The sequence below is a fragment of the Lathamus discolor genome, chromosome 4 (genome assembly GCF_037157495.1).
Source record: "Lathamus discolor isolate bLatDis1 chromosome 4, bLatDis1.hap1, whole genome shotgun sequence".
Classification (NCBI taxonomy): Eukaryota; Metazoa; Chordata; class Aves; order Psittaciformes; family Psittacidae; genus Lathamus; species Lathamus discolor.
The window spans coordinates 58,455,114-58,469,380 of NC_088887.1; the positions used below are offsets into that span (position 1 = coordinate 58,455,114).

Sequence of the window (14,267 nt, forward strand, 5' to 3'; positions counted from 1 at the left end):
AATACACAGATCCTTCTTTTTGGACTGTCCTTATAGTTAGAAGATTGAATTATCAGACATATTTGTATATTTTTAATTAGTTGTCTACGATTTTATAATTTCTTTCCCCTTTCAGTCCAACAATAGCAGAAGAAACTTCAGGTTTCTTCTAAATGTCCCTGGGAATAATACTATCTGCATATTGACTGTATGTCTAGCAGATTTCTTTGGGACTTTATGGTGGTGGGTGGCGACAGTTTTGAGCAGAATAAATCAAGAGTGTATCTGAATAATGGTGGTTTGATGGGAAATATCTATGGAAGAGCCAGGTCTTGAGTATTGCAAAATGGCTCAATTAATCTCTCCCAGAAGCCTGCCCCGAAGCTGGACCCCTGTGATTGTGCTTGATTTTATTCAGCTGTTTCTTAAGATGGGATTTGTATTTTAGCAAAAGACTTCTTAACTGTGCTAAGCTGCAGTATGGCAAGAGGTAGTTTACTCTCCATTAATTTTATGCAGCGCCAGGACCAAGACTTGAAACTGTTTGGAAAGGATTGTGCTGCAGGACAAAGCTTTCTTCCCTAATACAAAGGATGCTGAGGTTGCTGTACATATTAGGAGATTTCTGGTGACCCATGTCTCAAATGAAATTTTCAGGATAGAAATGATCCTATTATTTTATGTTTATGAAGTATATTAATGTGAACTTATATGAATAAGTAGCACCCTCCATGACCGTAAGGAAGTAACTACCATGAGTAGTTCAAGCTTAATGAAAACCTTGATTTAGGTGAACACCATTCTTAAAGAATATTTAACTAGTTAGATGCACTTGTACCAAATATTATGTAGTACTGTAGTCAATCATTGTACTTCAGATTTATTGTTTTTATTGTGTTTAATTTTGTCTTCTTTTCTCCTTCAAAGATATCACTTCAATTTTTCCAAATTATTCAGCTCAAGGTCAAAAAACACTGGCTTTACAGAGAAGACACCACTACTGAAGGTTTCCTCAGAGGAAAATGGGTGAGATACTTTCATTTCACTCAAAATATCTTTTTCTAAGCTCTCTTCTATTTAATTGTGCATGGTTCTTTCTTATATCCAGACACCAAACCTGCTGGGAAATAAAGTGAATAGTAGGGGTTGTAAACAGAGAATTACCCTGAATGACCTTGAGTGGAAAGAAATGGTGAAGGGAAAGATGTAAAGTCTGAGGTTAGGGTGATTAGAGAGCTCTAAGGATAGGCAACTGCAGGCTGTATGCTCCTATTTCCTCCATGTGGTGTTACATCAGGTACAGTGAAAGACACAGCAGAGCTATAGGAGGGATCCTTATAGGGGATTTACACACCAAATCCTGAGGTACATCTGCTGGTGCATTAGAGAGCTGGTTCTTCCAAGTGCACCTAAACATCACAGGGTCTTTGCGCTTGTTCCAAGTCTACCCAGCTATGTTACCAAGGGGAGCTCAGTTTGTATTGCATGAATCTCTGTCAATCAATTTTTCAATTAAAATCTCTCACGGTGAACCTGAGGATATGCAAGGTCAGTTACATCTACCACCTGTTAAGATAAACCGCTGTTTTGTTTTATTATGTTCCCCCAAAATGTGTGACAGGTTGCAGTGCATGGCTCTTCATAATCCAGATTTTACCACAGATGACGACTCATGGGACAACAGCTCTGCAGAATTTGAGCAGAGGTTTCAACTGGGAAATGAAATTACATGCTTGTCCAGATCTGCTTCTTCTGAGAGATATGAAATCTTGGACAACCTTCATGTCAAGTTCAATTTATCAAAGATGAGGTCTGAATTCAAACATTAATGTACTTCTTTTTCCATTCTTCTTTCAATTTTTTTTTTTAAATTTCTGCAGGGATTAATTTTTAAGTATAGATATCTAGAAAATCTTTTATTTTCTGCAAATTAATAAAATAACACTTCATGATTAGGGTGTATCTTGCCATTGACAGTTTTAAAATAAACCTGGTGAAATTGAATATAACCTCTACCTAATGATCAATAGTTCCTTGTTCTTACAAGCATCAGTCATAACACCTATTCTAAATTTGTAATTAAATGCCTTCTATACTGCTTCCAACATTTCTTTGAAACCGTTCCTTAAAACCCCCTTGGTTGATTCCACAACTTTTTTTGGTGTTTTGCTGCTTTTACGAAATATTTCACTTAAAGTATGTATCTAACACAGTCTTTCTATAGTTGTTATAGTAACTTTTCAGGTAGCTTTTTCACAGTCCAAAATATAACTGATCATTTTCTATCATTAAGTACTTTAGCATTTTTCACTCTTTACCTTAGTCTTTTACCTCATTTAGACATGGAGGAAATTGAATCTGATAATGTATTAAGAAGATACCAAAGTAATAAGAGGTTAAGGTCAAATTTTCTTGGGATATTTGTGTCTCAGATTTGGCTGGCAAAACTTTTAATCTTGGATACTAATTCTCTGCCCCTTCCAGAGTTTCAATACTTTTTACTAGTATGGTTTGTCCTCTGCAAATATCTTTGCAGATCTCCATGTTGATCCACAGAGCCTTTCCAATAAGATGTCAGTGCATCTTTTCCCAATTTGTATGTTGTCTTAGCTTATCACTTCACAATTGTTTTCCTCCTTCCATCGTGCATGTGGTATTGTGTGGAGTGCCATTCTCCTGCACTGCTGCTCAACAAATGGAGCAGGGGAATTTCAGTGGCTGCAACTTGTGCAATATGAGCAGATGTGAAGAAGTTTGGCAGATGAATTTCTTCACACTCATGGTAGATTTCCAGGTATTTAATGGAACAAAGGCATTGAGTGGGAGTGTAGAATCTGTTGTTTCCAGTACGACATAGGTTTATAATGTGGGGAGTAGAGTGTTTTTCTGGCAGAACTTCCCTTGAAATATTTTCATTGCTATAGTGCAGCTCATACTTATGGGACCAGCTCTTTGGCTGTTGTAAATCAGCATCTCTGCTGAGATAATAAATGGAGTTAAACTGCCTGACACCACCTGCAGACCAGACTAAAAGTCATTTGGTTTAGAACAGGAGTGAAATCCTTCATAGATTTGTACTTCACGCATTTCCAACTGAAGTCAAATAGGATTGTGCTGGAGGCATATATCAGCGCAGGATTTGGCACAGGGTTTCTACTTGTATCACTGTGCCAGATTAGTGCTGTAGCAAAAGACAGATTGCAAGCCACGGGTGAGTCAAAGGCTGATCACTTCTCAACTGTAAGCTGTTAAAAGCGCTGCTTCCCTAATACAAAATGCCATGAAAACAAACAGATGGGAGGAACAAGGCTTTCTAAAGTCTACATTTAATAAAGCGACCATTTTCAAAAGCTTTTTTTATTATAACTTGCTAGCTCCTTTAGATGAGTTTCTGTTATTTACAGACAAGTGTTTACGAAATATAAAGCTTAAAATCAAGTTAATATTGCTTCTTGTTTCAATAATAATAATAATAATAATAATGATATTTCAAAGTGCAAACAGAAAATATTAAGTACATTAAAACTAAACCAGTCTGGTCTGAAGTTTAGCAATTCATAACACAATAAATTCTCAAAAATACCAGAATAGAAAGAACTGTAATGTGGAAATAGGGACAATAGACAAGCAGGGTAGAGGATGCATGACTAAGCTGACATTAGGTATTTTCTATAAATCGTAGAATTACAGAATAGTTAGGGTTGGAAAGGACCTTAAGATCACCTAATTCCAATCCTCCTGCCACAGGCAGGGCCACCTCACACTAAACCATTTCACCCAAGGCTCTGCCAAACCCTGCATTGAACACTGCCGGGTATGGAGCATTCACAACTTCCCTGGGCAACCCATTCCAGTGCCTCACCACCCTCACAGTAAAGAACTTCTTCCTTATATCCAATCTGAACTTCCCCTGTTTAAGTTGTAACCCATAAGCCCTTGTCCTATCACTACAGTCCCTAATGAATAGTCCCTCCCCAGCATCCTTATAGGCCCCCTTCAGATACTGGAAGGCAAAGAAGCTATCAGTTATGAAGTGCTGATAACGGTTTTGTTGTCATTCCTTTTTTTTCCAAGCCTTTATTTTCTTCTTTCCCCTCCCCCCATTTGTTTTTCAGTAGAGCAGGGGTACCTGGCATTTCTGGAAGTCACCTTACCTGTTTCCATCCCCTCTTGCTCTGTCTTCTCTAGATTTTCATGCTATGCAAAAGTTTACGTAAAGTTACTAGCACTTGTGTTGCCTAGGTTATTGTAGCCCCTTCCTATCTGCTTGCCTGTGGCAACAAATTGTTATTACCTTTTGGGTTTTTGTTCCTGCCTATTTGGAGAAATATCAAGAGGAAGTGATCTTTAGAAAACAATGGTTTTCAAAAATGGGTCTCGAGTCACTTATGTTGCTTTCAATCAATGAACTTAATATAGGGAATTATTTCTACTGTGATTAAAAATTATTCCTGACTCTCTTCAGACTACTCTGCTTTAATATTTTGTTCTATAGCATCTGTCAATGCAATTATTTATTGTACTGTTCCCTTCCCAACTGATTTTATTAGTAACTTGAAGTTTTTTGCTTCCTGCTTGTCATCAGGCTTAAATCAAACCTTACATTCATCATTCTGTCAGAAAAGCAATATTTGAATGTTCACTTTTTTTTTTAAAAAAGGAATCAGGACATCAATACCTCCTATTAATGAAAAGATGCAATAAGGGCATATCACCAAAAAGAGTCCTGTAAATTAAGACCCCTGTGTAACATACTGTTGGGCAGCCAGAAAATAATTTGTTAAGAGTTGCCTTTTATGGTAATATTAAATAAGATGGCAATTTAAAAGTGTTAAATCTTAAGATGTATTTTTCGAGAGCATGCATTTTCAACATTCACATTTTAATTTAATTTGGAGTTATCCTTTCTTAACCCAATAAGCTCTGACACTTCAGAAGATTTGATGTCATCACATCTCCAGAATGGGGTGTTCCTTCAAAGGGCACAGACATTTTATGGAAAAAAAATATCTAGTTTTGCTAGTTGTTTTATCTAGAGATGCTCATGAAGTATATTTGGTTTAAAGAAGCACTATTACAACCAGAAGATACTTAAAGCTGTTAAACTGTCTTTTCAGAACATGTATTAGAAGTCCAATTTTTGAGGAAGTCATTGATGACACCACCCCGCTATGCAAAAAGCTGTGCTTTCTGCTTGGTCATGCCACCTCCCTGTAATGGCAATGCTCCTTTGCCTCCCTGGGAGCTACCAGAGTGGGCTGATGGGGCTCTGGATCTGTCGGTGGCTGGCAATAGCAGTGGAGAAACAGCTCCAGGTCCTGGCACCAGGTCATGCTGCAGTATTCATTCAGGTTCCTGAGGGGAAAACCTTCCTGTGCAATGAGACCCAGCTGGCAGCAAAGCTGGGACAGGAACCGTTATAGTCACTGAGGCTTCCCAAGCCTGTGCTGACCCTGAGTTATGTGTCCATACTCTGATGTGGTCTATTACCACCCATAAATGCTTACCATGATGCTTCGGAAATGTCAGAGCTACTAAGAGAAGAGAAAGATTTGTTTAAAATTAGCCATATAATAAATTCATGTTTCTTGTGTTTCAGATGCTGTCTAAAATTCCTAAAAGTTTCGGGCCTTTTTATCTTTGTAGTTGTCTGCTCTGTAAGTATTGGATTTGCAATCCTCCTGTGCCCCTCATTTCACAGAATCATAGAATCACAGAATCATTCTATTTCCTTAAAATTAGTTCAAAATGAGGTGTGATATGTTGTCTTAGCTAATAGAAAAATGTCTTGAGGGTGGGAGACAGATGGCAAGAAGATGAAAATATTGTTCAGGGCTTCATGCCTAGTCACACCACTGTTTGGTGCACTAGCCACCACCCTGGACAATATGGTAGTGTAAGCAGTTGAGACTGAGGAGGCAGCTGGCACTCCAATTTTTATGTCCTTTATGGTTGCTTGCTGAATTTAGGATGAGTCTATGAGTCTTTAGATACTGGCTAACACCTGAGGAATGTTCATAGGAAAAGCTGTGCTAGGGAGGATGCAACAGCAATGGGAGTGCTCCATGGTGTGGAAGCTAGAAGGCCACAGGGAGGGAAGCTGAGCTCCCCTCCAGAATCTTCAAAATCAGCAAAATCTTAGACTGCAAGACTTGAGAAACATTTTAAAAGGTTGGAGTTTATCCTTTTAGCTGCTGCAAGGATCTCTTTTTTGTCTTGCTGGGCTTCTGTATCAGAATAAAAACAAACAGATGACAATCTATTGCCTCAGATGTGGGTGTTGCTTTCCAGAGAGGTCCTTAAGATTACCACTTTGTCCTAGGAGATGCTTAGATAAAATACATAAAATATTTGACTTTGGCAGTAAATTTACAAAAGGAATATTACTTATATTTGTTAAGTATCCCAGGGCTGCTTTTTAGCTGTGGTGTGAACATAATTGAAAATACTGAAAGCAATCTTACAATTTAATGGACAGATTGAAAGACTTTAAGTATTTGAGATAATCTTTGAGATAATTATTTGAGATAATATTATTTGAGATCATATTTTTCAGTTTTTCAGTTTTTGTGTTATTAATGAATGCTTTTTATCCTTGCCCTAGATTTTATTTGTCACTTATCCAGATCAAGGTGTGTCCTGGCAGATGTTGGCTGTATCACCTCTGGAAAGTTTCTGTATCCTTCTTTCAAACCCCACAAAACTCAACTGAAGTTTCCTTGATAAACTGGTTGAATTAGGTGGGTGGTTGTTTTCTGTTTTACACCCTGAGAAAACTGGGTGTCTTCAGAATCTGGGGTTCACTGAGGCTTGTCCTTTGATGCAGGCCACAGTCGTGCTCCCTGTCCAAGTCATATTGACTGGCACCTGCCTGTGCACCCTGTGGTGCCCACCCAGTCCTTGTGTTCAGCCTACATGAAACCAAAAGTGCAGAAGTATCCCAGTGAAAGCTCCTATATATATGGTGTTGCACATCACCAGGGCTTTCATGGCCCATTCTGCCAAGGGAAGGTGTTGTTGGGTCTTCAAGTTTTAGTCAACTGTCATAACATAGCTTAGGGATTTCCTCTCTTTCAACAGATTGTGAGTTGGAACCATAGCTGCTGAGTTGTACACACTAACTCTGCAACTATCTATTCCTTTTGTTTGTTTCAGGGAAGTGCTGATGGAATTGGGAATTGAGTTCAAACAGGTGTTCACATATATTACCTATCATGTCAAGACGCTTTGAGAAAAATAGGTGTCAGACAGAATACAGCATTCCCCTTTCTTATGCAACAAATGTGAAGCTGAAGCTTCTTTATTTGTGTCATGTGTGTCGAAAACTGGATGTTCTGTCTCCTACCTGAGGTCACAGAGCTTAGATAAAATATGTGAGAGGCAAGCGAACCAGCAAAGCCATGCTTCATTTCCAGAATGATGTGGTAATTCAAGTAAGAAGGGTCAAGGAGAAAGATTGCATTTCTAAATAAGGTTTGGAAAGGGCACCAGCAATTCTGAATGTCATCTCACTCTTGCTGCCAGTTTTCATTTGCACAGAAGTAATCTTGTGTGGTTGTCATCCACTTTGTTGCATAGTGAAGAAAGTATTCAGCTTTTTGTCTAGGCTTGGATAAGATTAACCATTCACACAGCAGTGTTGAATTTGTGATTTATGCTGGTTGACAGATTGCGGTATTCCCAGTAGACATTAGGTGCTACTCTGAATGTCCGCAAGAATTTCATGGTAGCCTGACAGGTGTGCTGCAGTACTCCTTGTCACAAACACCTTAGAGGTTATTGTGTGAGACTGCTTTGGGTGGAAAATAAGTGTCTTAACTCATATGATGCCAAATTATGCAAATGGACACCCTTTAACTCTTGCATATGCCCCAGAAACTGTTAAGAAGTGCCGCATGGGTACTAACCACTGCACTTTTTTCTGAGTTCGTGTACTTGTGCGCATTGATGTGTGTGTTATGGATGTGTGTGTTATGTGATGTGTCTGCATACAGAAGAAAAATCAAAACAAAGTTTGAAACAGTCTTAGAAACCAAATCAAGTGATCCCCTTTGGACTTCATGTCCTTTGTCATCCTGGTGTCACTTAGATATTTGTGGTTTTTCTGTCACACCCATTAGATCTCAGGCTTGCTCAGAGGCAGGACATACTGTCTCTGGTGTTGGGAGGGATCTGCACCAGCTGGTGGCGGGGGTGACATCTTTTTAGCGATATTTCACTTGCTCTAGTTCCCAACATCTCCCTTATGAGGAGAGGCTGAGGGAGCTGGGTCTCTTTAGCTTGCAAAAGAGGAGACTGAGGGGTGACCTCATCAATGTTTACAAATATGTGAAGGGTAGGTGTCAGGATGATGGAGCTAGGCTTTTTTCAGTGATATCCAGTGATAGGACAAGGGGCAATGGGTGTAAACTGGAACATAGGAAGTTCCACGTTAACATCAGGAAGAACTTCTTTACTGTAAGAGTGACAGAGCACTGGAACAGGTTGCCCAGGGGGGTTGTGGAGTCTCCTACACTGGAGATATTCAAGGCCCGCCTGGACAAGTTCCTGTGTGATGTACTGTAGGTTACCCTGCTCTTGCAGGGGGGTTGGACTAGATGATCTTTTGAGGTCCCTTCCAACCCTTGGGATTCTGTGATTCTGTGATTAGTTCCCACTTGTTTATATTTCTACACCTTTATCTCTTGTCTGAATTTACTTCAGCTGTTTTCTTTCCCATTATATGATTTTTTTATTAGCCCACTTGTATCTCTCTTTTCTTTGCCTATCCCCATGTGTACAAACCTGGCATACAGCACTGAGGTGTGTTGAGTGCAGTTTTTGAAGACAGTATCTTGCCTCCTGTGAGTTAATAGAAGCTTTTTGAGTTTCTAAGCTTGCTTTTCTCTTTTTTTCTGAATAGTGATTTCCCTATGGCACAAGATGATACAAATTCAGCACATTTAGTATAGTTTTTCAAAATAGCGGTAACAGTGTTCCGTCTTAACAACACTTAAGAATTAGTTTCTTAAAAGTTCTAACAGTCAGCTCTCTAGTGTAGAAAAAAGTAAGTTTTGAAGCCTGGCTAGAGGACTCTTTTCTGCAAGAAGCAAGATTCAATGCCCTTATTGATGTAAATGTATGAAGCTCTTTGTTTTTGTTTTTTTCTTTTTCTCCTCAGATCTTATGCTTAAAGGTTGTATGTTAATTGCAGAGCATCAATAATTAAGAGGATGATGTGCCTTTGGAAAGTGGATTATAAAATGGAAGAAAATACATAGAGTGAATAAATCCCAGCATTCCTTAGTTTTAGTTACATGTACCTATTTTAAAACATAAATGTTTTTATTTTCTGTAACTGTTGGCAATTCAAACCTTCAGGCAACTTCTCTCCATTAACTGGTCGAACAAACTGATCAATCGAATAAGATGTATCATGTTCTTCTTCATAACTGACATTGGTTTTTAGGCTTGAATAATCTTCTGAGATGCTAAATATTCTCCATGTTTGTCCCTTAGTTTCTGATAACTTCTGCCACGATCTAAGCACAACTTAAATTTTTTCTCCAGCAGCAGGGAACAGACAGCTGGAGCAGAACTGTGCATTAACTTTTTGAATTGAAATGAGAAAGTAATGGGAATTTGTTGATGTTCTTAAGGAATTATGCAATCAAATTATACGCCATCACAGTTTTTTAAAGAAGTGTCTGTCTCCCTGATGCAGGGCCTTTTTCTTCCACTGCACCTGACACTATTATTATTATTTTTACACTTCTCTATATTAGAAATATTTTCTTTTTACAAGAAAAAATAAAGTTTCTTCCATCGCATTTCTGTGCAATGGGTTTCACGCTTACCTTATTGAGCTGTGAATTTCCATCTTTACTCTGTCCCTGGTGAGTGCTTCAGTAACAATCTTGTGTTTCCCCCTCATCCTCTGTACTTGTGCCAGTTCCTATTCTAGGTGAGGGCAAGCTAGATCAGCCTAGGGGAACCAATTTAATTTTCCCTTCTCAGGCTGGTTTTCAGAACTTCTCTTGGACCTGAAACATGATCATAAACGGGGAGTGGATTCTGAATTCTGAGTCTGGACAAGGAGCTCACATTTTTACAAAAACATTTTAAAGCCTTTCACTCCTGATCTGGTTATTTGCTTTAAATGTTTGTTATCTCCTCAGTAAAATGTTCGGAGCAAGGGCTGACATATTGCAAGGTATATATTTGCACAGCACCTAATCTGAAGGGCTCTTTACTCAATTGCTCTTTACGTGCAAGACACAACTTAATGAAAATACATCATTTCAAAGTCATGGCTGAACAGGTCTTTGATTAGTCCAAATCAGACAAAACAAGAGATATTAAATACACTAGCCAGTGGCTGTTGTCACTGACTTACCTCCCTCTTCAGTAGCTCTGAGGGATGTCATCACATCTAGTTCAGGATTAAAATCTCAAATTCAGAAATTAGAAGATGTATCTCAATAGCAGTAATATGCTGTATTTTTCTCATTTCATTTGGATTCAGTGAAACTAGAACAATTCCACGTATGGAAGTTTATGGGGAAACTGAGCAGACATAAGATGACCCTGTTATCAAATTCCTTCCTGAAGCTGCATGAGTTTGAATGATGCAACTGTGTTAGTCATGGAGCAAGAAAAGGTCACTAGGAAAACTTGTAATCATGCCATGACCATTAATGACACTGAAAATTACTATACCCACTCCCTGAACAAGAGGTATGTATAGAAAGAAAGGCTGTGAGGCAAAGAATTTAGTCAGATTTCGTTAGACCCTTCAGCTTCCACAGAGGTTCTAAAGATGTGTTCTTCTCCAAGGGAGCATAAGTTAACTTGATGAATGAAACAACCTCTCTAATACCTTTAGTTCTTTTCCCCTCTGACATTTTCTTTAATTTTTATTTTGTAACTCTAGTTCTCTACTGTCAGATATTCCTCCATCATTTTTCCTTGCAGAATACATTTAAAAATCATTTATGTTTGTTGATGCTGTTGGAAATGTACTAAGCATTTTGGCCTACAATGTTCAAGCTGCTAAGTAAGTGAGCGAATACCAGGACAACATGTAAAGGCAGGCAAAGAAGCAGAATCTCAAGACAAATTGAGAAAATATTGTAGAAAAGAGTTTATTAAGGACTCACAAAACTTCTAGAACTGGTGGAACACAGAGAGAAAAGATGGATCCAATATAGACAAAAATGGAACCAAATTGCTGACACTCCAAAAAGAAAAAAAAAAATTACATTCTTCAGATGGGGAAACCAACAAATGCAGAAAAGCACGTGGTTCAACTTGGTATATTGTGAAGGGATGACCTCATAAGCTACAAACAGGGATAGGACATCAAAAGAGAAAACTGCAGAGAGTGAGTCAGGAATAACCTAAGTTAAGAACAACATGTAGAAATAGATGCTAAGACCCACACAAAATACCTTCTTTAAAATGATAATATCCTAGAGAAACTAGCATGAGTGACCTGGTCATAAATCAGGATCAACAGCTTATGGGTACCTCAAAAATCTGGTGAAAAATAATCAATAGACATAGTATTCTCAAGGTATGTTTTACAGTAGGCAGAGTAAGATATACAAGTAGGTGTTAAAGCATGAAGTCAGCCATCTGCATGCAATCATAAGAGAGTCTCTGTCAATCATGGCTTTTCAGCTAGCTCTATACATGCTGAAACAATGACATGGTGGAGGGTAGAGCAGAGACTCAGTATTTGAGAAGTGACTCTTCCCAGCTACACCTGACTCATCCCAGGCTCCCTTTATAGTTAATAGAGAGAACCAATGCTTCTCATGAGTGATTCCTCTCATCTTTGTGTGGTAGTCTAAAACGAAGCAATGAATTCCATCTTAACAGCACTCTCTTTCCATTGATGTCAAGGGAGCAACCAATTCAGATGCGGATATCCACAGTACAGAACTATAAACTGTAGTGAACAAATACCAGTTCAAACTTTTAGCCACTGCATCCTTTCTGTTGTGTTGGCTACATAAGCTAAAAGAATGTAAAGTGACATGAGGCAACTCTCACGCACTCTTCAGTACCTTCTAGGAGCTGCTAGTCAGAAAACCAAGATCAGAAAAAAAACAGGTTTAGCTCTGAGCAGTGGACCCAGTCTGGAGCCAGATGTAAATATAGACAGCTACTGTGTAACGGTTCACAAAGCATACACAAAGCCAAATCCCTTGACAGGATAATTCACAGCAGTAATATAATTTCAAGAATGGAACTACATAAAAATGAGGCAGCTTATCTGAAGTGAAATAAAAAATAACAGCTCTGGCTGTAAATCTTGTCAGGGAGATTTTTTTGCTTTAGAGGCCCACATTGGAGGCCACATTACAAAAAAAGTTCAGAAAAGGTGAGAAGTCCCAGCAGAACAAAAGGGGATATTAGAAGTAAAAAGACAGTTTTCCCACAAGTTAGTCACGTCTGAGCGATTTAAATATAGAGGAAATCACATTCTGACAATTTAAGGGAAATATAAAGCCAAGATAAGGCAGAACAAAAACATTCTGAAAAGTAGCTTAATAAAAAAAAATTGCATTTTGATTCCTATAAGCATGGCTGAAGCTTTCTCCTGGTTCATTTTGATTCCACCTTTCATAAAGGCTGTGATCTGCCACAGTATAACAATGGAATTATGACAGAGTCTCTAAATATTGTTTGGAGAAAGATAACTCTGATGGGATTTCAGAGCCTCAATGCAGGCTGGTGAATGATATTCAGTTCCACTTGCAATCAAAGGAGAACCTGTTTTGCTAGGACTCTTTCTGATAATTTTATAAATGCACAAAAAGGAATGGAAAAACTTCTTAAGTATCTCCATCTGTATAGGAAAAGAAGGAAGGAGCCACTCTTCTTGAAAATAAGGTTTAATTCTTCCCCCCATTTAATTTTAAGCATCCTTTATAATAGCTCCTGAATGTGTCATCTAGGTAATTACAGGATTTATTTTAAAAGTATTGCTTAAAAGGAAGCTGCTATAATTATATGCACCTGAAGCTTTTCAAGACATAAATTACTGGCTACACTCCTAATAAAAGGCAGACTGTCAAGAGGTGTCCCAAATCATCGGGTTAATGACTTTAGGTCAGCTGGCCTTTTAGAAGGTATAATTAATGTCTCTAGTTAAAGGTATAGCTATAGCTCCTGTGGAAATTAATATTATGTATTAATTAGGGCACAGGAAAACGGTGATGCCAAAACACACTTAAAACTCTTCAGAACCAGAAAAGAGCTGTTGTAATTTGTATTCATGCTTGCTAGGGGCTGTGTGTCTAAATTGTCCTGACCAGAGGTGGTCTCCTGAACTGTTGCATCCAAAGCTATTTTTTATCTTTTCTGTGTGGTTCCTTTAAGCAAATAGATGCTTGGGAGTTTCATTCTTAAGGAGTGTCATGTGTGACACTGGTGCTGAGCACTCTGCTCACTGGGCTAAGTGAGGTGACAGTTATATTACTTTGCAACATCATGAGATCTGGTAGGGTCTTTTTTGGGTTATTGTGAGAGAAATCTTTTCTCTAGAGTCAGTTCTGCTGAGAATGTGAACAGATGCAGCTCTTTTAAAGATGAAGGACTCCAGCATGCATAATGTCACAAAGCTTTCCCAGCTGGGACTATATACTCCAGCTCCCCCAAAAAGACTTGTCTACCATGGATGGCCCTACTGGGGCTCACTGGGAAGCAGGGCACAGTACTGCTTTGAGTCTCCTCTGACTATACTGTATTTTCAATTCTCCCATTAAAATCTCCTGAGTTCTGTGGACAAAAAATGACTTTCTGGAAAAATCCTTCTGGTAGGTATGATCTTGTATGGCTTTTTTTGGAACAGGTTCACTCTTTTTAGTGTGCTGAATTAAATGTCAGATGTTAAAAGTGTTCAGATACTCCAGCATGTGATTAAGTTGCGTGCTTTCAACAGAACATGTATGTATAAAATCAAGTCTTTTCCTTTTTTAAGAGTTTTTATTTTCTTGGTGGTGCCTTGGCTTTCTATCTGGTGAGTAAAATTTTGACCAGAAAGCAAATTCTCTGGGATGAATAGGACATTGAATATTGTTTAGTTTCCCCATGGCTGGAGCTTCCACAGTGTTTTCCCCAATATAAATTCTGTAACATTTAAATTGCTGAGTTCATGGTACTGCCTTTCACCTGACAAAAGCACTTAAAGAGCCTTACTTCTCTGCCTCTACATGTATTTCTGTATACTAATTTGGATCTTGGTACATGTACAGCATGAGATAAAAACACTGGTGGTCCCAAAAAAAAAAAACCCTAGA

The 14,267-nt window shown here is 38.4% G+C and overlaps 1 protein-coding gene across 2 annotated transcripts in view; it reads left to right on the forward strand.

The window, feature by feature from the left end:
- The first annotated feature begins 935 nt into the window (after positions 1-935).
- OCA2 (OCA2 melanosomal transmembrane protein) overlaps positions 936-14,267 on the forward strand; it is a 144,250-nt gene continuing 130,918 nt past the window's right edge. Inside the window, exons 1-4 of one of the 2 annotated variants that reach the window (XM_065675751.1) lie at positions 936-1,005; positions 1,601-1,789; positions 5,579-5,636; positions 6,584-6,656. In XM_065675751.1, coding sequence (XP_065531823.1) covers positions 1,611-1,789; positions 5,579-5,636; positions 6,584-6,656 — 310 coding nt within the window. In that variant the 5' untranslated portion in view covers positions 936-1,005; positions 1,601-1,610. Of the gene's footprint in view, positions 1,006-1,600; positions 1,790-5,578; positions 5,637-6,583; positions 6,657-13,421; positions 13,785-14,267 lie in introns of those variants that run through there. The other variant, XM_065675750.1, reaches the window with a different exon arrangement.